Source organism: Carex rostrata, chromosome 4 (assembly GCF_964058835.1).
Source record: "Carex rostrata chromosome 4, lpCarRost1.2, whole genome shotgun sequence".
In the NCBI taxonomy this organism is placed as follows: Eukaryota; Viridiplantae; Streptophyta; class Magnoliopsida; order Poales; family Cyperaceae; genus Carex; species Carex rostrata.
In genome coordinates this window covers 9537421-9561441 of record NC_135921.1, presented here as the reverse complement: position 1 = coordinate 9561441, position 24021 = coordinate 9537421, and the positions used below count along the sequence as shown (strand labels likewise).

General features: G+C 36.0%; 2 protein-coding genes and 3 pseudogenes across 5 annotated transcripts; 4 read left to right on the top strand and 1 right to left on the bottom strand.

Moving 5' to 3' along the window:
* Positions 1-220: 220 nt before the first annotated feature.
* LOC144553141 (putative carboxylesterase 7 pseudogene) lies at positions 221-1671 on the top strand (annotated as a pseudogene). The gene has a single exon (XR_013511328.1). The product of XR_013511328.1 is annotated as a putative carboxylesterase 7 pseudogene (transcript).
* A 5754-nt stretch (positions 1672-7425) lies between these two features.
* LOC144553140 (putative carboxylesterase 2) lies at positions 7426-8964 on the top strand. The gene has a single exon (XM_078301236.1). It carries the CDS (start codon positions 7593-7595, stop codon positions 8847-8849), a length of 1257 nt encoding a protein of 418 aa, XP_078157362.1. The 5' UTR covers positions 7426-7592; the 3' UTR covers positions 8850-8964.
* A 4366-nt stretch (positions 8965-13330) lies between these two features.
* On the top strand, positions 13331-14667 carry LOC144553139 (tuliposide A-converting enzyme 1, chloroplastic pseudogene; annotated as a pseudogene). The gene has a single exon (XR_013511327.1). The product of XR_013511327.1 is annotated as a tuliposide A-converting enzyme 1, chloroplastic pseudogene (transcript).
* Positions 14668-18370: 3703 nt separating this feature from the next.
* On the top strand, positions 18371-19524 carry LOC144553136 (tuliposide A-converting enzyme 1, chloroplastic pseudogene; annotated as a pseudogene).
* A 608-nt stretch (positions 19525-20132) lies between these two features.
* On the bottom strand, positions 20133-23955 carry NDC1 (NAD(P)H dehydrogenase C1). Of its 2 annotated transcripts, none has more exons than XM_078301234.1 (11): positions 23757-23955; positions 23379-23575; positions 23088-23183; positions 22659-22725; positions 22374-22563; positions 22171-22264; positions 21861-22076; positions 21037-21405; positions 20850-20926; positions 20646-20749; positions 20133-20551 (listed from the first exon to the last, which is right to left on the bottom strand). In XM_078301234.1, the coding sequence occupies exons 1-11, from the start codon at positions 23851-23853 to the stop codon at positions 20412-20414; spliced, it is 1647 nt and encodes a 548-aa protein (XP_078157360.1). In that variant the 5' UTR covers positions 23854-23955; the 3' UTR covers positions 20133-20411. The 2 variants fall into 2 exon arrangements, with proteins under 2 accessions (XP_078157360.1, XP_078157361.1); XM_078301235.1 differs by having other exon boundaries at positions 23379-23572.
* Positions 23956-24021: the final 66 nt, after the last annotated feature.

The following is a 24021-nucleotide window of genomic DNA, read 5'->3' as shown; positions in this document are numbered from 1 at the left end:
ATTTTTTTTTAAAAGGAGAAAGAAAAAAAAAGGAAGTTAGATCCTATCTGAAATGGTAATTTTAGCTTGATATTTTATGGGCTTGAAATTATATGGGCCTGTTCAAGTCCAGAAATACTATTTCTCACTTATCTTATTATGAAAATTCAAAAAGGATCATAATCAAGCTTTAATTATCTTCTCCGAGAACTGAGAAGAAGTCAACGTGCAAACAAATAAACAATGAATGAATAATTTAATACAGACACTACTTCTCCATCCGAGAATAAATTTTCAAACTAAAATAGCCAATGAGGAACGAATACCATCCTCGCACGTCGAACGATGCAACCAGGTCAACATATTCCTTGTTCTACCGATCCAATGCCTTTCTTCACAAATTTTAGCCAGAACTCTCTTCTCCACTTCAAAGATAAATAATGGTGAATCCCTCCAAAGCAGGGGCGAGTTCTATCTGTGCCTCGCCAATTTTTAAAAAATATATCCCTCTTGTCCTTTTATTAACTCTGCTTTATCTTTTTGCCAAGGATGAGATCAGTTCCTGGTCAGGTGATTCGAATTTTGTCGAATTTTCTTCGAAGCTCGACACAGAGCTGGAGTATGACTTCCCTCCCTTCGTCAGTCTATACAAGAGCGGTCGTGTCGAACGCCACTATGGCACCGTTGTGGTCCCCGCCTCGGCCTTTCCAATTCCAGGAACTGTTTCCAAAGATGTCATCATCAATGAAAAAACCGGCCTTGCTGCCCGTCTTTACATGCCCGATTTCACCAACGGTACCATGAGCAAAGAGAAACTCCCGATATTAATCTACATCCATGGTGGTGCTTTTGTCATTCAGTCGGCGTTCGCGCCGGTGTACCAGAAATACCTTAAAACATTAGTCCTCAATGGAAGTATTCTGATTGTCTCGGTTGATTACCGGTTAGCACCAGAGCACCGGCTTCCAATTGCATATGATGATTCCTACAAGGCGGTTAAATGGGTTGTGGCGAACGCCAAATCCGGCCCAGAGAAATACTTACTAGAGCACGGTGATTTAAGCCGGATATTTGTAGCCGGTGAGAGCGCTGGTGGGAACATAGCACATAACACGGTTATGCTAGCCGGGAGAGAGGGATTGGATGATGGAGTAAGAATCAAAGGGTTGGTACTGATGAACCCGTACTTCTGGGGGAAGGAGCCGGTGGGAAAGGAGAAGAGAGACGCGGCGGTGAGGTGGCGCATGGAGAGCACATGGGGGTTCGTATGCGGGGAGAAATACGGGATTGATCACCCGTACGTCAACCCTCTATCTTCACCGGAGGAATGGAAGAAGCAACTCACGTGCGACCGCGTGCTATTGACGGTGTCGGAACTGGATTTGTTCAGAGCGAGAGGCGTAGCGTATGTTGAGGGGCTGAAGAAGAGCGGCTGGAACGGCACGGTGGAGATGTATGAAACAATGGGGGAGGATCATGTGTATTATCTTTCCAAGCCGGATTCTGAGAAGTCTTTGAAAGAGATGGAATATGTAATTTCATTTATCAATCGTCCTTGAAAGTGATTTTGTTGAGGTTTTGCACGTAGATGGAGATTTTATTGTTGGAGTTTATGTTCAGCACTCTTCTTCTTGTTCTATTTTTTTCTTTTTTGAAACATTTTTGGAAGGCATCTCCAAATTCATATTTACAGAGGCATGATGTCCCATAGCCATAGCAGTGAAATTATTTGATAATATTTTTCAAATAAATGTAAAAATGCTCAAATAACAAATTTATGTGATGGACTCCAAAATTTATTGATGTAAGAACGAGCACAAAAAAGTAAAAATAGTTTTGACGCACACATTATCTTCAACTGCGATGAAATTTAAGATTAATGGTTCAATTTGTTTTCAGAAATTTAATTTTGAAATTTCAGTTAGTCCAACCGTCACAACATGTCTTTGAAATAATAAAAATGGAAAATTTATAGTGGGCTCATCGGAGTTAGATTTTTCAGCTATAGGGTCAAACATAGATGTCACATATAAAATTTTATTGGTACAAATAAGGATTAATTTTACAGTATTCGATAAAATCTGAACTACATAATTTTTTTTTTTCTAAGTACAAATTTTTTGAAAATTAATGACTCCCATTATAACTTACTTTATTCGTCTATGCTCGTACAAACTTTTGAAATAACCAATTTTCTAATCAAAATATCATAATATCCGAAATTTTCACATTTTAACTTGACGTTTTTTTTTCTTCCTGTGCTTTTAAATTGGCCTTCTGCATACAAAATTTTATGCAGTCAAGTTCATGCGGTTTTGAATGTCCAGTCCATACAGATTTGAAAAATGTCCATAAATTATTTTGCATTGAAAGAAATTAAAATATAATAAGGAGTATAAAGTACTAGACTAGACAACACTTTTTTTTAAGATTAGAGGCATAAGTGTTAGACAACTCTTGTGTATTAATTTGTCTATATTTCTTTAACAATACATAGTAAAATTGTATATGTACTTTTACATATAAATTTGCATATATTATATGCAGTGACTTTCCATATCTATGAACAAAACCGTATTTTAAAACACTGTTTTCTTCTATCTTCCTTTAATTATTGAATTACAATTTGACTAATATGTTCCTTTAATTTAAATTGAAGTGTTCTTTACTTATAATTCTCTTCCTCCTCTTTTGCACAGGATGCTCTCCTCCCAACACCTGAAATAAAACTAAAGAAAAACACCAACCAATTAAGAAGGAAACAAATGATGAGATCTGCACCACTGAGAACTAGCTATTCCACCGACTTCAGGGTTTAGACATCGGGATTTCGAATCTGATTTTTCTTTTGTCAATAACATGTGTTAGTAATTCGGACCAGTACATTCAGCGTGTAATAACAAAATTGAATTGATCTTCACTTCATCAGAACCATTTCTTCTTGAGAAAGACAATAATATGAAGAGGAGGGTTCAAATGCCTCCATTTTTTGTGCCTCCATCATGCCTCCATTTTTAAAAACTTAAATAACTCAAAAGTTTACAACTTAAATGTCAAAATAAAACCGTTAGATGTGATCTATGTTATTTCCTCTATGTGCCCATAAAAAATTATCACATTTTGATTTTGTTTTTATATGAATTAATAAGTTGGAAAATCAACGTCTAGAAATTATCCACATTTGTATACATTTTTACAAGCTCAAGATGACAATCAAAACAAAGTTGAAATGCCATAATTTTTTACATATGCATAGATAAATGATATAGTTCATATCCAACGGTTTTTTTTTATTTTAAGATTTAAATTTTGAGTTATTAAAGTTTTTAAAAATAGAGGCATAATGGAGGCACAAAAAATGGAGGCATTTGAACCCTCCTCTAATATGAAATGTCACTTTCATTGTTTGTTTCCTTTACTGGTGCAGATTTTATTCTTTGTTTGTTTCTTACTAATTAGGATCAGTGCCTAATTAGGTTCAGTGGTGCAGATTTTATTTTTTGTTTCCTTCTTAGTTGGTTGGTGTTTTCTCTTTTGGTTTTATTTCTTCAGGTGTCGGATGAGAAGAGCATCGTCTGCAAATTAAAAGAGAAGAAAAAAAATAATTAGAAGCAAATGACACTTCCATTTAAAAATTAAAGGACACATTTGTCAATTCAAATTATAAAAATAATTAAAAAATGACTATTATGATAGTATGATAATTGACTATTTTATGATATTACGATATTTTGATGAAAAAATTGACTATTTTAAAACTTTTTTTTGAGGGTAAGATGGCAACTTGCCATTGTACGATTTTCATTAATACGAAAGTTATTTACAATGTCCCAAGTAGGCAAATGCTGAGTAAAAGATAAATTACACACTAAATTTTTATTATTGACAGTTGGCTCCCTTAGTCCTATTAATTTACCCTAGCAGTGGTCAATCCACTGTCTAATCTCTCTTCTCGTTTCATTAACCAGGATATGCAATGACTTCGTCCTTTGGTTGAATATCCTGTTATTCCTCTCACACCAAATAGCCCACAACCCTGCCGCCCATATCGTATCCCAAATTTTCTTTCGATTAACATCGAAACCTCGAGAGACTACTATCCATAGATGCAAGTGCGAAATAGCACCCGCCACCAGCCGTTCACCATTGAATGAATGTAGTAGAGCCCGCTAGTATAGCGCCGTATATGCACACTCCCAGAACATATGAACATCCGTTTCGACCACCGTACCGCCACACAAGACGCAACCCTGTGTTGTCTGACAGCCTCTGTGCATCAGTTTCCCCCCTAGTTAGGAGTTTATTTTGCAACAGAACCCATAAAAAAACCTTTACCTTTGACGGGACTATTTTAAAACTTTATATGGACACACTAGGAATTTCTCTAAAAAGTAGAGAGAGATAAAAAAATAATAAGATACGGCCGTACGGTGAGACACACGGACACTCCGACACCGAGTGGAAATTAAAATTGTGAATTGTGAGTCTGTGACGGTTGGATCATTGATGCTGTTACGCAGCTCAACCATCCCCAAAATTAACTCTGCCATTAACAAATTCTCAGCCCAGTTTAACAAAAATAAAACTTAACAATAAAAACTAAACAAATAAAGAAAAGCCCAAAGGTCACTACACTACCACTTTGTTATTTATACACAATTTTGGACCGCATCTCTCTCTCCAAAATTCGAGCCCACTCTTCAGAACCGTCTCCTTCATCAAATGACCAAATTCTCCTCGATTCGAATCTGATCACGGTATAAAAAATGTAATATTTTTTCTGTAGCAGCAGGCAAAACGCCACTATTGATTCATTAAGTTAAGAAAAAATTTACAATTGTGTTGCTTGTTCCATTCTAAATATTCTAGTATTTTTCTCCGAGTTATCAACAGAGATAGCACTGTCCTTTCCGAAAACGATGGTGGGATGTCCCAAAATTTTTATTTTCACCATTTAAAAATTTACTAAAAAACCACAATTTTATCATAATTTTATTTTTAACACAGACACTACCTGAAATTGCAATTAGAATTGTGATGGCTGCAACTTCAGATTGAGTCCACCAATTTTTTTTTCTCCAATTTATGGTGAGCCCCACATTTTTTTGGTCCAATAATATTCAATCAAACTATTTGAATGGTCAAAGTTAATGAAAAAAAGTTGGTGGATTCAACGTGAAGCTGCAGCCATCCAATTTATAACTACAGTTTTACGTTGCGTCCGTTTTAAAAATAAAAAATTTCAGATTTTGTGATTTTTTTTTATTTATCATTTTTAATGGTAAAAATATAAATTTCGGTGGGATGTCGGACCTCGTTGATTTTTCATATTTCTTTTGCAAGAAATGCAATTTCAACAGTCTGATTTGTCAAAATGTTGAACTTACCCTCAATTTGACCAAATATCATTGTAGGCTGCACCAAAGAAAATAAGGAAATTAATGCATTTAAATCCACCAGCTTACATGTAATTGTCCTCGATTTCAACCTAAGGAAATGAGCGCAAATATACAGTGTCCACAGTTTCGGATGAATAATTTTTTATTTATTTTAGAAAAAAAAAAAGACCCAAAGAGCCCGTTTTATTTTAAATCAATCTGTTAAGTTACATAAAGACTACCAATTTTAATTAGCTAGCTATCATTCCACAAATTTTTCAAAGGCACGCTGCCTGATATAACCCTAGATTATCCTTGTTCCCATACCTAGATATAACACTCTCCCATTTAACAAAAAGACTGTCAGTATCAGTAACATCAGTATACCAACTCAAAATAAGAGAGCAACAAAGCTCTATTAGTATACTGATGATCATAAGAGAACACCAGTATACTGGTTGCTCTTCTGAACAACCATGCTCAATACAAAATTAAGTAAAAAGTAGTTCCACTTAGGCTTTTTCATCAGCTCTATCTTCTGAGACTCTTGCCAGCACAGTCTGAGAGTCTTCAGGAGACCACATCTGTAGTAGAATATCTCCAAATTCTTAACATGAACAAGCAAAATCCATCAGATGATTCAGATCCTCGAAATTGGCCTTAAGTGTGAAATATATATAGTTTGACACTTGCCTATCCATATTCATACCTAGCATATGAACAAGAAATAAAAAAGATGAGAGGAGTCTTCCTGTTGATGGCAGAATTGGCACCTAGCATAGTGACAAACGAATAGTTTGAATTTGGTTCGGCAGGGTCAAAAATTTATGATTCGGATATAATTCAGAAATGATTCGATATAATAAAGAAGCAAAAAAAAAAAAAACCCAAAACACCCCCAAACAAAAGTTTTCTAAAAAAATAAAAAAAATAAAAATTGGCATTTTTTTCACATTTTTCTCGCGAATAATTCGTTATTCGCATTTTATTCGCGAATAAAATGTATTATATGTTTTTTTTGCGTTTTATTTGGAGTTCGCTTTGGTAATGTCAAAAAACGAATAATACGCAAATCCACACTTTTTTTTACTAAATTAATTTTGATCAGTATCTTATCTTTTTTTTTTCAAAAGAGTCGGATGAACAATATATAAATTAATTTTCAACTGTATAAATTTGAAATATAACTTACATGCATGTAAATAATCATAATTTTATTTTTCTAAATTTTGATTAATATGATATTTTAATGTAAAATAAAATCAAAGCACTTCAACTAGCTTCTCGAAATTGCAAATATTTAGGTCGTCAATTTATTTGGTAGCTGAAAATACGGATCGTTCAGGTCTAACTTTTTAGTGATCATGCCGCACAAACTCAAGTAATGCCACCTGGCGTTGAATATCAGGTAACGTATGGTTTTCCAATCTTTCATAATTAAAATTTCTTAAATTAATATCCAACCATTAAACAATGATACTAATTTGATCAACAAGCACGCTGCCCATTTGTTAGTCCGCTACTCCGCTTATATACAATAATGGGTCAGACAATATTTTTTAATTTAGTTAAAATAATTAAAAATAAGAAATTTGTTAATAGAAATGTTAATATCTATTTAAATATCGTTTGATATTCTACATGCATTCTTTGAATATCACACTAAAATAATCTTGATTATTGTATTTCAAATTTTAAATAAAAGTTAATTAAAAATTGTTTAGCCGTGCCAGTGAGAAACTGATATTCAATAAAATATTTACATTATTTATGATTTGCATAAAGCAACAAAACCCGGGAGGCCGGGATCAACCTTATGCCCAGCCGCCCAGGCAATCGATTTCGGATTTAATAAAGTAACTCAAATTTTGAGTTTGAATCCGGACCGTCTAATCACAATCTGAATCAATCGATGCCTTCACTATTCGTACAAAAGCAGCTCGGACGGTGCCCATCCGAACTCAAAATTTGAGTTACCTCAGGTGATATGAATTCCAGGCAGTCGGCATCATGCAGCCCCGCTCCAAGACCTCCATCCCACTCAGGCAGTCACTACACTCATCATGTCTCTCTCTCAACACCGCTTTTTCTCTCTTTCACCCAATATTCTTCATTTCATTAGGTTTCACATCCGATGCTTCTACTAGCACACGTCATTCGTTCCCCAATTAGACCGTAACTAAAAACCCCATCGATGCAGTTCCATGTATTGTATTAGGTTAGATTTTTGAACATATGGTACTGAGGCGACAGATCAAATTCAAATCAAGTATGGATAAACTCATAAGAGAGCTTTCCTCTTTCTCTATCTTCATCAAAACCGCACTCTCCATTCTTATCTTCTTCTCACTCTTCTACATCTTTAGCAAGGATTCCATACCGGATTCAGTAATTATTCTACCATTGCGCCAGATCCCGATCAAAATCCCAATCGACAAACCAAAGAACAAACAACACTCGCCACAAATTAAGAGAAAATCTCCTTCAATTGAATCATTCCGTGAAAAGCCATTCTCAATTGTTGATCCAAAACTCAATGATGAGCTTGAGTATGATTTCTCGCCGTATGTCAAGCTTTACAAGAGCGGCCGTGTCGAACGGCTTCCCGACATCCCATTGGTAACGCCCGGTATAGACCCATTAACTGGCGTCAACTCAAAAGATGTAAAAATTGATGAAGCAAAAGGCGTGTCGGTACGATTATACCTTCCCAAGCAAGCAATTGGAACTGACTTGAAGCAACGCCGCAAATTCCCGGTATTGATTTACTTTCATGGAGGTGCATTTGTAATTGAATCGGCCTTCTCTAAATTTTATCACCACTATCTTAATGTGCTAGTATCAAAGGCCGAGGTGGTGGCAGTTTCAGTTGATTACCGTCTAGCACCCGAACACCACCTCCCGGCCGCATATGAAGATGCATGGATGGCTGTAAAATGGGCTTTGAGTAACTGTCGATCTGGGCCTGAACCATGGCTTCTTGCTCATGGAGACATAGATAGGGTTTTTCTGGGTGGAGATAGTGCCGGAGGCAACATTGCACATGATGCGGCAATAAGGGCTGGAATGGATCAATCCGAATCGGGTGTTAAGATTAAAGGGTTAATTTTATCAAACCCGTATTTCTGGGGGAAGGACCCAGTAGGAACCGAACCCGGTGATAAGTGGATAAGGGACACATTCGAGAAAAATTGGAAATTTGTGTGTGGTGGGTTGATGGGTATTGACCACCCGGCTGTAAACCCGCTGACGTGGATCGAGGGGTTGAGAAACCTCGGTTGTGAGCGCGTGCTCGTGACAGTGTCGGGCCGGGATTTTTTCAGGGAGAGAGGGCTGGCCTATGTTAAAGGGTTGAAGAACAGTGGGTGGAGTGGAGAGGTGGAGGTTTATGAAACCAAAGATGAAATTCATGTGTATTTCATTTCAGATCCGCTAGGGAAGAAGGCTGCCAAGGAGATGCAAGCTGTTGGTGCATTCATCAACCGTTTGTGAAGGTTTGTGGAGAGGAATTTTTTATTATGGTGGGTTCATATTTGCAAAATTTGAACAGGGGTTTGGGAGGATGGTTTGGTTGATTTTCGAAGGAAAACTTCATATTACTGTTTTGTTGTTTTGGTCTTCTATAGTTTTATTAGTTTAGATGTACAAGTAGAAACATAAAAATTTTGAAAAAAATAAAAAAATAAAATAAGAAAAGATGTGTAATATAGTGTTTACAAGTTTTTTGATATGGTCCTTTATTAGTTTAGACGAACAGGTAGAAACCTAAAATTTGACCCAAAAAAATATAAGAAAAGATGCATGATAGTGTGTAAAAGGAGCGGTTAGGTTTTCAAAAATATAATTAAATTTTCCGATGTAAATATGAACATATTGCTTCGATCGCTGAAAAAATTGAAATTTTTCGCACCCGATAACAAATTGAAAAAATAAAAATTGAAAAATTGTAAATATGAACATAAATGATGTAAACATTACCGTAAAAGAAATCCGGTGCAAGCGATGTACCCACGTTTACATTTTTTTTTTTCGGTATTGTCTATTTTTCGAAAACCTCCCGACTCCTTTCCTTTTCAGCAGATAATAAAATTTTATTTCTAAATAGAAAAATAGTGCCGAACTCGTGTATAAACTAGTAATTTGCCTGTGTTTAGGTACGGTCTATTACAGAAATAAAAACCATCATTAATGCTAGAAATTGCCTTAATTTAATTTCACATGCAATGCCAAGCATCACACTTCAGGTGCACGTGTACAACAGTACCAGAAAATAATTGAAAAACACCAACTAATGCACTAAAAATTATAGCAACTTGCTGCCAGTAATATTTCTTTGTTTAGGTACTCGCCAGAAGTTTAGCAAGTGGATATAAGGAAGAACAAAATGCATATAATGGGACAGAATAAAATCGAAATGATAACACGGATGTTTTCTCTCTTTCCGACAAACAAATAATAAGGTAGCCACATGCAATATAAATATTAACGAAAAAAAATGAAAGAATAAAGAGCAAAATAAATTCAGCTTAAATCGTAGAAGTTTTAAAAGAAATAATAAAAGAAGATTATTAAATAAAGGATAGTTCTAGGCTCAAGCGTATTTGATATTTTGAAGAATATGAGTTAAACAAAAAAAATTAAAATCTAGACGTGTTCTTCGTTTTTCTAAAAACATATGCATCAAATTCGGATGAATTCTTTAAACATTTAACCTTCAATCAAACAATTTAATTTGTAAGATAAGAGTTTTAAACAGTTTTATGACGGATTAGTGGATTACCAATCAAATTGTAAATTAACTCAAATTTGATACACATCGTGTTTATATACTAGAGCTATTTTTCGGACACGTCCTAAAAAAACAGAACATATACTGAAGAAATATTAAAATTTTAAAATGAGATAGATATTATAATTAGTTGAACCCTACACAATAATTTCAATAAAAAATCGTACAAATATAGTAATCAATTCATTCATTAGTTGGACCCCGCACAGTGGCGAGTCTAATGTGTAACAGGGGTAGGCACTTGCCTACCTCTGAATTTTTTTTTTTTTTTTTTTTTTTTTGGACCGGACTTTTTCACTAGACTAGCTACTCCAGGCCCAAACGGCCTCAATAACCCATAGCAAAGAAAAAAAACAAAAGAAAAACTCTCTCCGCTAGCCCTGTGCGAAGAAAAAGAAGAGGAAAAAAAGCCCTCCGCCTGTGCCCGCAAAGGGAAGAAACGCTCCGCTCTCTCCTGCGCTCTCGCCTTCATCCGCCTAACCTAACTAATGTGTCTTGTCTCCCGGCTCTGATCACGCCTCTGCCTCCTCCTCCGCGACTCCGCCCCTAGTGTTCTTCTTCACTGTCTAGTTAGTTTCTTAATTTATTGGTTTATTGGGAATAGGTATTGGGTAATCAGAGCTGTCAGCAGGAGATTCGCATTGCCATGATCGATTTTCCAGTAGCCTTAAAGCTTATTGTGTAACATCCGGTGATTCTTGTTGTATGCTAATTTCACTTATTAGATCAGTCAAACAAGCATCAAAACCTCTAAATTGTTTGTATGTTAATTTCTTTCTGATAAAGTCCCTAAAATATATGTAGCCCTTTCAAAAATAAATTTCACATATAACAATTGCATGCTATTTCATTATCTCAGTAGATGGTTCTAAATTTTACAAAACAATTCATCAGTAAAACCCCACAATTTCTGAGTGGACACAAATTAGTGTATTCAATGTCTGGAGGACATGAACATGGCATTAAGTTAGGATTACTTACTGGTATATTGTTTTCGGTTTTGTCAGAAATTTTTTTATTGAGTTAAAGACTTAGAGCATCTACATCCCTGAAATTATTAGAGTTTCTAATCTGACGTGGCAGTTTCTAATCCAGTTTCAGGAATGTGAGAGAGTTTCTTATTTAGAAACTATGCAGGAAAGTTTCTTATTAAGAAACTGTTTATAAACTCTATGTTGGCCAAATGATTGGCTCAAATTGTTTCTCCTTTTTAATTTGTTGCTGACGTGGCTTAATAGAAACTCTAAAATGAGTTTCAGGGATGTGAGCTTAGAAACTTTAAAAACCATAATTTCTAAAAAGTAGTTAACAGTTATTTAGAAATCGTTTTGAGTTTTAGGGATGTAGATGCTCTTAGTCTACTAGTTAGTATATTTCTTGCTATTTTTTTGAATCGTGTCTTTAATCCGAACCTGAACCCGTTAATTTATTCGAATCCGAGTCCAATTTTTGCCTACCCGTTACTCAAATCCTAGCCTCACCGCTGATCCCGCACAATAATAAAGCAACCCATGGAAGTGTAATAAATTGCATCACTTTTTCACAAAACGGTAAAAAGCGCGAACCATTAGATTTTACATATTATCAACGAAAAAAAATGATCAAACGAAGAAAAATCTGTTGTTGATGAAATGAAGTTGAGGTGTTTTGGTTTTGATATTTATATTTGATGTTTTAGACGCTAAGTTCGGAAGAATAAATCCATTTTAAAAGGATGTTTTAATTTTGGAGTGACATCTAGTTTTATGAGTGTAAGGATAAAATTGTCTTTTATATTTTATAATTTGAAACTCAATGTTGTATGCGGAAGGAGAAAATTCCAAAAAGTATAATTATTTGGATGAATTTAGGAATAACTTTATTGAGTCATTTAGCAACGAAAATAAATATTTTGAGGCATTTTGAGGAACCTTTTTTTTTAGAAATAAAAAAAAATCATATCTTCGAGAAAGGAACCGAATCACCGAATGATTCTTTTTTTTCATCAAAAAATAGGTGGTACCGCATAAATGGCGCGGTTCCAATAATTTTTTAGCAAATATGTAATTTAGATGAAATTTAACGTCTGGAAAATTATTGAAATCACAGTATTAATGCGCTCCCAAAAATCTGCACATAGTGAAGCTATACTATTAGCAGGGGCGGACGCAAAATTTTTGTCAGGGCGGGGCAATAATCGGATGCAAATAGCTTATCGGGTACAATTCAACATAACAAAAAAAAATACCAATCAATATAATAAAAATCCTAAATTACTTGAAAAAAATCAACAATTCAACATTTATAGGGAATTTGAAATAATCAACATTTTGGTTCAACTTGGCAGCCTCTGCCTTTGAATTAAAAATAAAATAAAATAAATAAAAATATTTTGGTTCAACTAATTTTCGCTATTTGGGATCAGCGCCTATTTGCACTCCGCTAATTTGTTTCGCTCAGAGTTTATATGGGCTACGTTCCGTCTATTAGAATTCCAGAATGGACTACAGGGGGCAATTTGAATTTCAGGGAGGGGCAGAGGTCCGAAAAGCAGATTTTTAGCACTATTTTTGAAAATCCAGCGGGGGGCAGCTGACCCCCCCCCCCCCGGTGCTACAGTGGATCCGCCCCTGACTATTAGGGCGTGTTCGAATTTTACTGTTCACGTGTGAAAAAAAAAATTCACTCTGAGTGAATTTTTTTTTTTCCCACGTGAACAGTAAAATTTAGTTCAAATTTTTTGCAATCTCATTCCTATTCCTATTCCTGTCCGTCTGCCGAACACGCCCTTAATGTGATTCATCTATTTTAAAAAAAAAAAATCAAGATTTGAATTTTTTTTAAATTCTAAAAAAAATCTGCAGTTTGATGCCTTGATCTCACTACCCAATGCTATATTGCTTAATTTATTCTATTTTAGCCGGGCCTTAAGCCCATAACTTTGAGATGTCGTAGTTTCCTCTGTGGGGTCTGTTCCGACCTTCGAAACCGAGAAGGCCCGTCCAATTCATCTTTTGGGTTTCTAGAAGCTTTCCGATTCGTTGTGGCGTCATTATTGCGACCTTCTGGTATATCTCTCTCTCTCTCTCACACACACACAAATAAAAATAAAATAAAAGGCCAAGTGCTTTTTGCGGAATTGCGGTGGTTATATCTTTCCAAACGAACGGACTGGAGGAGCTATAGTTCTTTTCTTTTGCTTTAATTAAAAAAAAAAGAAGCATCCCCTAACGTAAAGCGATCCGTGATAAAATCCCGTCACCTAATCATGCACCTACTTTGCCAAACAATTCCCATTTCATTTGTCTATAGACACATCTTCTGATCATAGCCATTCAACCAACTCCATACTCTTCCCAACCACAATCCATTATATACCTCCTCTGTTTTCTCAATACACCAGCTTTCTGTCATTCTTCTATTAATGGATCCTGACAAAGAAATTGAATTCGAATTCTTTCCTGTTATTAGAGTTTACAAGAGTGGCCGCATCGAGCGCTTTGCCAGCCAAACCCTCCCCGCCTCAGTCGACCAGGAAACCGGCGTCACCTCGAAGGATGTGGTGATCGACTCTTCCACTGGTCTGTGGGTCCGGCTATACCTTCCCAAGCTCACAACTCCTTCAGAGAACAAGCTGCCCGTCGTGGTTTACTACCATGGCGGAGCTTTCATGATCGGATCGGCTGCTGATCCATTCAGCCATAAATACCTCAACCATTTAGTGGCCGATGCCAATATCATAGCTGTCTCAGTGGATTACCGCCTCGCGCCAGAGCATCCTCTGCCAATAGGTTACGATGACTCAATTGCAGGTTTCAAGTGGGTAATATCACATGCCAGTGGAAGTGGTCCTGAGCCGTGGTTGGTCGATCATGCCGATTTTGGCCGTGTGTTCTTGACAGGTTGCAGTGCCGGTGGCAACATGGCTCACACTGTTGCATTGCGTGCCGGATTAGATGGGATTGATCCCGGTGTGGTTGTTAAGGGGATGGTTCTGATTCATCCTTATTTTTCGGGCAAAGAACGGATCGGATCTGAGGTAGGCCTTCCTGACGAACAATGGGAAAAAACCGTGGAGGTGTGGCACTTTGTGTACCCGGGCACATCCGGGCTGGACGAACCGGTATCAAACCCATTTGCAGAGGGTGCACCGAGTTTGAAAAATATGGTGTGTAAGAGGGTGTTGGTGTGTGTGGCGGAGCACGATTTTCTGAGGGATAGAGGGGTTTGGTACTGTGAGAAGTTGAAGGAGAGTGAATGGGATGGTGAGGCCGAGCTGTTCGAGTCAGTAGGAGAAGGACATGCATTCCATGTTATGAAGCCAACATGTGAGAAAACTGCTGAGCTGCAGGAGCGTGTAATTGCTTTCCTAAATAAGTGAATGGTGGTTTAGTTGTCCATTTGTGCATTTTTTCTATTTTCCAATTAATTCTGAAATGAACAGTTGCATCTCTAGGAAGAATGATTTGTGCATGATATTGCGTTTTACAAGTTTACAACCTGTAATATTGGAGAGCTTATATTTAAGCAAGGCATTTTCTTTAACATTTCATGGTCCGATACTTTTTTTTTTTTTTGGAATAAAGGCCAGGTACATGTGCTTTTTTTCTTTCTTTTCTTTTGGAAAAGGAATTCGAATATATTATATTAATTCTGCCTTAAGTGCTCATTGTTACTTACTTTTGGTTGGTATAACTGTCTCTCTTAAACCTTTTTTTGTCAAACCAAATCTTTACTTCTTGACATCCCTAGCAGTCCACCTAATAAGAATAATTATACTAATCTCCTCACCCCTCACCCCTCACCCCTGTCTCCCCTTTTTCCCCACACTATCTCTCCTTAATATTAACTTCCTTAACAGCCTCTATCCTCCTATTTATTCCGCTAATAATTTTCATTTATCCCTGCATTAAATTAGACTGTCATTTAATAACAATCACTGCATTAATTATGCTGTCCTCTAATAACAATCTCCTCATTAATTATATTGTCCTAAAATAACAATCCTTGCATTAATTATACTTTCCTTTAATAACAATTCCCGCTAACATAAAATATTTATGCATGTAACATAAAGTACTTATCCATATAACATAAAATATTTATCATTGATGTTTTACTAAAAGTTGCAGTTATGTCTGTGAAGTATTTATCCATGTAACATAAAATATTTATCCATGTAACATAAAATATTTATCATTATGTTTGAGAATTATTTATTATTGATGTTTTACTAAAAGTTGCAATTATGTCTGAGAATTATTTATCCATGTAACATAAAGTACTTATTTATGTAACATAAAATATTTATCATTATGCTTGAGAAGTATTTATCATTGATGTTTTACTAAAAGTTGCAGTTATGTCTGAGAAGTATTTATCCATGTAACATAAATTATTTATCCATGTAGCATAAAGTATTTATCATTATACTTGAGAAGTATTTATCATTATACTTGAGAAGTATTTATCATTGATGTTTTACTAAAAATTGCAGCTATGTCTATGAAGTATTTATCCCCGTAACATAAAGTATTTATCTATGTAGCATAAAGTATTTATCATTGGGTGAGGGGATTGTTTATTTAATGGTCTCCAGTTGTATGGGGATAATCCAAAAAGAAAAAAGAAATTTTGTGCAGGGATAACTGATAAGTATTTATGAGGAGATTGTTTATTTAATGATCCCTAGTTGTGCGGGGACAATTCAAAAAAAAAGAAAATTTTGTGCGGGGACAATTGATAGATTGATTTATTCGGTCATAAATAGAGATCATTGTATATGGATTAATACTTTGCAAATTCAAGATAAATACTTTGATGCCCCATGACTTTTTTGGCAGTTTGTGCATGGTTTTTTGTGGGGTTGAGACTGCGGAGATTGTTATCAGGATCCAAGCGATATGAATAATTATACAAATCCCCTCACCCCTGTTCTCCCATTTATCCCCACATTCTCTCTCTCATTTTTTTCCTTAACTGTCATTAATCCCCCCCAATTATTTTGCTCATAATTTTCATCTATCTCCGCATTAAATTATACTGTCATTTAATAACAATTCCCGCATTAATTATACTGTCCTAAAATAACAATCTCTGCATTAATTATACTTTTCTTTAATAACAATTCCTGCTAATAAATGTTTATTTCTTTATTGATGTTCAAAAAAATATTTATCATTATTGCCGACAAGTATTTATCACAATGTCTAAGAAGTATTTATCATTGTCTCTGACATAAGGATACTTTGATTTGATTAAACATTACTTATTAACAAGTTCAAGAACAAAGTCCAAGAAAGTATTTATCATTGTTTCTGACAAGTATTTATCATTGTCTTTAACGTACATATGTTTTATTGAAAATTGCAATTATGTCTGAGAAGTATTTATCCATGTAACATAAAGTATTTATCATTATGGTTGAGAAGTATTTATCATTGATGTTTTACTAAAAGTTGCAGTTATATCTAAGAAATATTTATCCATATAACATAAAATATTTATCCATGTAACATAAAATATTTATCATTATGTCTGAGAAGTATTTATTATTGATGTTTTACTGAAAGTTGCAATTATATTTGAGAAGTATTTATCCATGTAACATAAAGTATTTATTCATGTAACATAAAATATTTATCATTATGTCTGAGAAGTATTTATCATTGGGTGAGGAGATTGTTTATTTAATGGTCTCCAGTTGTGCGGGGATAACTTACAAGTATTTATAAGGGGATTGTTTATTTAATGGTCCTCAGTTGTGCGGGGATGATTAAAAAAAAAAAATTTGTGCAGAGACAATTGATAGATTGATTTATTCTTTCATAAATAGATATCATTGCATAGGGATTAATATTTTGCAAATTCAAGATAAATATTTTGATGCTTTAAGTTAAATATTAACAGTTTACGAAACGCTTATTAATGACTGAGCGGTCCCCCATGATTCTTTTGACAATTTGTGCGGAGTTTTTTGCGGCAGGAATTTTTATGAGGATCCTTAAAGATATATTAATTGTTTACTCCATACCCCTTCGAAGTTCGAACTGACAGACTAGGACGCAATTTCCTCTGGAGAGGTAATGATATCTGCAAGCCTATAAAATTGTTTACTGGATTGGAACAGGACGTGCGACTCAGAATAATGCATTATTGATCAAGTGGCTTGGGTTATTCAGAATGATCGAACATCAACTTGGTCAGGCGCTCTGCAAACTTTGTACTGTATACAGCAAATCTCCCATGTCACTGACACGAACGATCTGTCTTTCCTTCTCAGATCATTGACAGCATTGAAACCGTTCTGCATGGCAGCAATACAGTATGACCAGCAGTGCCAGTGTCATAGTTGGCGATGGGCCTCATCGGGGAGGTTCACAACATGATCGGCTTATCAGATTATGCACCACGGAGGGGTGACATTCCTCTATCAGGAGAGCATCGGAAGTATAAAAGCACTTACGATGGTTAGAATTTTTGTTTGGGTATTGTTGCAGGACAATCTGCTCACGAGACAGGTACTGATTAGAAGAGGTTGCAATATACTGAATGAATGTGTATTGTGTGCTTACGGCGTCATTGAGTTGAGGGACCATCTCTTTTGGCGCTGTATGTATGCTACACAGTTCTGGTTAAAGACTCCTTGGCCACTTAAATTTGGGAGAACTCTCTGCCTGAAATAGTTGAGGTTGTCTGGATCTTGCCAAAAGCCTATACTAATTAAAATCTAAATTAAATCCATGCTTGGCATGTCTAAAACCATAATTTTGATGTTTAGAAGACAAAAGAACTAGGTCCAGTGTTTCCAAACCATTCCTGGTATTTCTGAAATCATAATTTTGGTGTTTGGAAGGCAAAAGAACTAGGTCTGCTGTTTCTAAACCATGCCTGGTATTTTAAAAAAAAAATTGTGTGTTTGGAAGACAAAATAACTAGGTTCGGTGTTTCTGTACCAAGTCAGATATTTTAAAGCCATAATTTTAGCGTTTGAAAGACAAAAGAACTAGATCTGGTATTTTTGAACCATGCCTGATATTTTTAAAACCATAATTTTGATGTTCCTAACTAATAATACCTAAATCCTAAATCATGTATCATGCAAATACTAACAAATTATAATAGGTAAAAATTTTACAGATTCAAAGTTTAGATGACCAATCCTTCAATGCATAAAAAAATAGAGATACTCTTTCTTTTCCTCTCAAATTTTTTTTAATTTTTTTATAAATAAAAAATTCTCCTCTTTCAATCCAATATATACCTCCTCTGTTTTTTCAATACACCAGTTTTCTTTCATTCTTCCAGTAATGGATCCTGAGTCCTGACAACGAAATTCAATTCGAATTCTATCCCCTTATTATGGTTTACAAGAGTGGCCGCATCGAGCGCTTCTCCCGCCAAACCATCCCTGCATCAGTCAACCCGGCGACTGGTGTCACCTCGAAGGATGTGGTGATCGACTCTTCCACTGGTCTGTGGGTCCGGCTCTACCTCCCCAAGCTCACAAACCCTTCAAATCACAAGCTGCCTATCGTGGTTTACTACCATGGTGGAGCATTCATGATCGGATCTGCCGCCGATTCATTGAACAACTACCTCAATCGTTTAGTGGCCAATGCCAATATCATAGCTGTCTCGGTGGATTACCGCCTGGCACCAGAGTATCCCCTGCCGATAGGTTATGATGACTCAATGGCAGCTTTCAAGTGGGTAATATCACATGCCAATGGCAGTGGTCCCGAGCCGTGGTTGGTCGATCATGCCGATTTTGGCCGTGTGTTCTTGGCAGGTTGCAGTGCCAGTGGCAACATGGGTCACACTATCGTATTACGTGCCGGATTTGAGGGGCTCAAGCCCAGTGTGGTTGTCAAGGGGATGATTCTGATTCATTCTTATTTTTCGGGCAAAGAGCGGATCAGGTCTGAGGTGGAGCTTCCTGACGCACAATGGGCAAAAAATGTGGAGGTGTGGCACTTTGTGTACCCGGGCACATCCGGGCTGGACGACCCGGTATCAAATCCATTTGCAGAGGATGCACTGAGTGTGAAAATTTGGTGTGTAAGAGGGTGTTGGTGTGTGTGGCGGAGCAAGATTTTCTGAGGGATAGAGGGGTTTGGTACTGCGATAACTTGAACGAGAGTGAGTGGGATGGCATGGCTGAGCTGTTTGAGTCGATCGGAGAAGGGCATGGATTCCATGTTATGAAGCCAACATGTGAGAAAACTACTGAGCTGCAGGAGCGTGTAATTGCTTTCCTAAAGGAGTGAAAGGTGGTTAAGTTGTGCATTTTCTCTATTTTCAATTAATTCTGAAATGATCATTGCATCTCTAGGAAGAATGATTGATCAGCAATTGAGCAATTACTGTTGTTCTCTCTTTGTGCATGATATTGCGTATTTGAACCTGGTAAAATTGGAGAGCTTATATTTAAGCAATTAATCATTGCTGTTTTTTCTAAAGGAATGTTTTGTTATGTTAGTTGGATATGTGTTCTTTTCAGAAGCTTAATTTGGTGCAGAATGGCAATTTGCAATAGGTACATTTACAGCTGAAAGTTGTTATTTTCTGCATATTTTTTTTTTAAATTTAAATATAACAGCAAAAAGAAAATAATTTTATTGAAGAATTGGTAACCACTAAGATCCAGACGCGCCTGTCAGGTTGGTTGTTTACTGACTTCTCCTTGGCCATGGATGCTGGTTATTTAATTACTTCCCCGATATTTTGGCAAGTAATATAAAAGATTTGAATGAGCACAATTATGAAGACCAAATTTGTGAAGCACATGAGATTTAAGTATGAATGGTTTCCATGTGAAGTGGCTATGATAAGCACGGTGGAAAGGATTATTGGATGAAGCAAAGCACCGAGCACCACCAGCTTAAGTCTTAACTGTGCTTTGTAAGTACAGAAAATAAGTTCGACGCAACACTATCCGTAGCCTAAAACTTGCGTTATTCAAATTATAGCGATTTATACTGAATGATCTATAACGCACTTTGCTGTCTGCTGACTTTATTGGAATGATTACCATACCAAACAATTTAAATATATATTTTCTTGCTTTAGCCTCAGAAAAATTGACAGATAATAACGTTCTGTGCTACATACAATAAAGTGTAATTGGACATCAAGCATGTAATAAACAAAAAAAATTGCACCAACTGTTTATGGAGATGTTACATAGGTACCGGTATATCTGCACTCCGGTCAGGTAGACATAAAACAAAAATAATGAAAACCCAAAGAGTGTTATGCTCATAATAGGATCTAAAAATATTGATTTAATTTCCAGAGAGAAGACTTGTTATGGAGCTTTGCAAAGAGGCAGCAGAATCAATAGCAGTCTTTGTAAACCAGCTGATTCCAACCTTTACACGGTGTTCGTCTGTAGGTAATCTCAGTAGGTATGCAAATTTCCTTGCTGAAATAAAAAACAGAAATGAGAAATAAAAAAATAGAAATGGGGAAATTGTTTAAATAATAAAGAATGACAAAAATCAGAATAAATGAATTACCAGCATGTCCAATGGGGCCATCTAAGGTGAAACCCTCGATAAAACTTGGTGTTACTGCAGCATCATTCTTCCCAAGTACCATCATCTCACCTAAATTCTGGAACCTGAAACACAAACCAATGAATTTGGTTTTCTTTTTTTCTTTTATCAAAATCAAAATTTCCATTCAATTGGATTACAAAAGGTAGTGTCTAAATAACAAACCTGAATGGTAGAAGAGGACGGTCATTTATTGCTGCCCATAAATTCCAACCTGCAAAATCAGCTTGCTGAAATGCAACCTGAACAAACAAAAATAATTATCATTGCTTAATAATAAATAAAAGGATGAACATATCAAGGAAAACTCCCATCAAATAATTAAAAGAAGACGGAAGAGAGAGAATAAAACCTGAGCAGTGGCAGGGAGAAGTTTGCCAGATGGGTCTCTAAGAGCAGCTGAGTCACCAATTGCAAAAGTACGAGAATGCCCCTTTACGCGTAATGTCTCCTCTGTCTCCACTAGACCCCGACCATTCAAGGGAATTGCAAAAGGTTGATCCGGAGGCTGTAACCGAGAGATCAAAGGTGTGGACCCCACTGTCCAGAGCACCAAGTCTACCTCCAATGACTGCCTCTGAAGTCCTCTCTGGGCAGGTTGAAGTTCCAAAATATATTTCTTTTGTTTTATCATTGAACCGTCGTCAGAAGCACTGCCAACCTCCTTTATACAGCTAACGAAGTATCCCAAGAGAAGTTCAATATTTCGAGATTCAAGAACCTGGTACACAAAGGTTAAAATGTTAAAAAAAAAAAAATTAACCACTAACTTAGGAATATATAGGAATTAAAACAGAGGTTTTAATTCACACCCAAATCTCTGTTTTTGAAGTCCAAACAGTCGATCTGAACCGTTCAATATGATCTCCGTATTAAAATGTGCTTGGAGACCAAATTTTACATTTTTTGAAAACTGTTTACTATTTTTTTAGATAGGTAGAAAATCACTGTTTTTCCCAAAAAAACTCTGATTTTCTACCTATCCAAAAATAGTAAAAACATTTCCAAAAAAATTGTAAAATTTGGTCTCCAAGCACATTTTAATATGGAGATCATGTTGAACGGTTCGGATCGATGGTGTGCACTTTAAAATCACAAAATATGTGCGCAAATTAAAACAGAGGCTTTAATTCCCATGTAAAATAGCCCATCTCATAAACTAGTATTGGTTCTTACTTTTAAAGCAGCTTCCCTATTTCCGGGAGGGGCACTGGGGCAAATCGTCATCTGAACATTAATTGCTTGCACTTTCCCATTGCTTTGCAATCTTTCGGAGATAGTGGCAGCGAGTTCAACCCCGGAATAACCACAACCTACAATTGCCACACCTATAGGTAGTGAACCGTTACCAGAAATCCCTCTCTCCAGCCTTTTCAACTCTTTATCAACTCTCTGCAAATATCAAATTACGAAATCATCCTAGTCAGAAAAGGTTTCTCTTACAAAAGATGAAATTACAAAATCATAGTTGCTGAAATCAACTTACAAGAGCATCTTCCAAGGTCGAAAAAGGAATTGCATATTCCGCTGATCCGGGAACAACGTCAAGTTTCGGTTCAGTTCCTAATGCAAGAACAAGCCTGGCTGCCCACTCAAAACAATGCAACATCAGCCAAGAAAAAAATAAACAAGAATTCAATTTGCAAACATAATTGAATAAATGCTTTTGATGTTTGTAGAAATAATTACCAATCATATTCAATAGAAGTTCCACTTTCAAGGTCAACTGTTCCTGCAGAATTCAATGTACCATTGTTTGTTCGTCCATGGTACAAATGGTCACAAGGGCGTAAAATTTTCACTCTGTCTTTCACAAATAGTACACTTGTATTCTTTAGTAGTTCTGTAAATGTCGGGGCTATTTCCCATGAATCTACTTCTGCAAAAGAATAATGGAAGAATAGAAAGGTTGATTAGCTAATCAACACTAATAAACTAAATTGTATGAAAAAAGAGGCATTTCAAGTACTCTACCGCCTGTCAGTAGCTCATACAACATTGGCTTGAAAACAAATCTATCAGATTGATCCACCAAAACAACCTGGAAGAAGGTTCAATGTAGTAAATACGATATATATTTGTATATCAAATAGTATGTGGGCGGTTATAATAACATATATAAAGAAAATCATAACCAATCAACGCGGTCACAAGTTTATCTTGTTTTAAGGATCATGACAAGTATCTAAACTTAAAATAAACAGTCTTATGGGATGATGCAGATTGATCAAGAACAACATACAATTGTCTGATAATGCAATAATTTAGTAAAATAATGAAACAAGACAAAATGGAAAGATAAAACCAATAGCATGCTCTACCAAAAGAATTTACAAAAGAATATTAGGCATTTTTCCTTTTAATTCGAAAAAAAAATTATGTTATCTAAAAAGCTAACTATACCTGAGGTTTCCTATCATCAGGCCAGAAAAGAGATTCCAATCTTAGAGCAGTGTATAACCCGCCGAATCCACCACCCAGAATACACACACGTGGTCTCTGAAGGAGGGGGGACAAGCATTAGAGTAATCAATTATACATCTCATAGAAATGACTCGAATTGCTTATATGCAGATGCGCATGTCTGGTAAATTAAATAGAATAAAACAAACACCTTATTCTCTTTGCAAACATAATAAAACCAGTTACTATAAGCTTATAAATTATAATAATATAAACGAACAAATAACAAACCTTCTTATCTGGCCATATATAGGGTGACATTGATATCTCACTATTTGTTGTAGATTGATCGAATCCGTTATCTGTAGAACCATTCGAGGCAACATTGCATCGGAAGTTTGATAAATTTCTAGGAAAAACTGATAAATTCCCCCAAAATCTTTGTGAATTCTTCAGAACCGAATTGACCCGGTTAGTAGTTCCTGCTGCTGATAGTTAAACATTGTTTCTTAGCAAAGTTACTAGTGAAAAGCTCGTTAAAAATTAAGTTCTAATTGAAAGGTAGCTGTTTGGATACAAATAATTAGAACTAAAATTAAGTAGAAATGGAACCTACACACCAGTTCCGGAGGAATTTCGATTAAAAAAAAAGGACAATCGAAGTAATACCTCGGAAGAAACATTTGGGGCCCACGGTTCTGCGCACACCATTACTGGAACCTGGGGGCAGCGCTGAGCAGCTGACCGGCGTGACGTGGCTCGCCATTAAAGGAAAGCGGAGCGAAAACGAGAGAGAAAAAGGAGAGTGAAGAGACGTGGCTAGTGCCTAGCGGTATGGTAGAGATCGGTACGAGAAAACCAATCGACGAGGCCCAAAAGTGGGATGGAGAAAATACTTGAGGGTGTTTTCGCGAATAATTTTTTATGGGGGAAG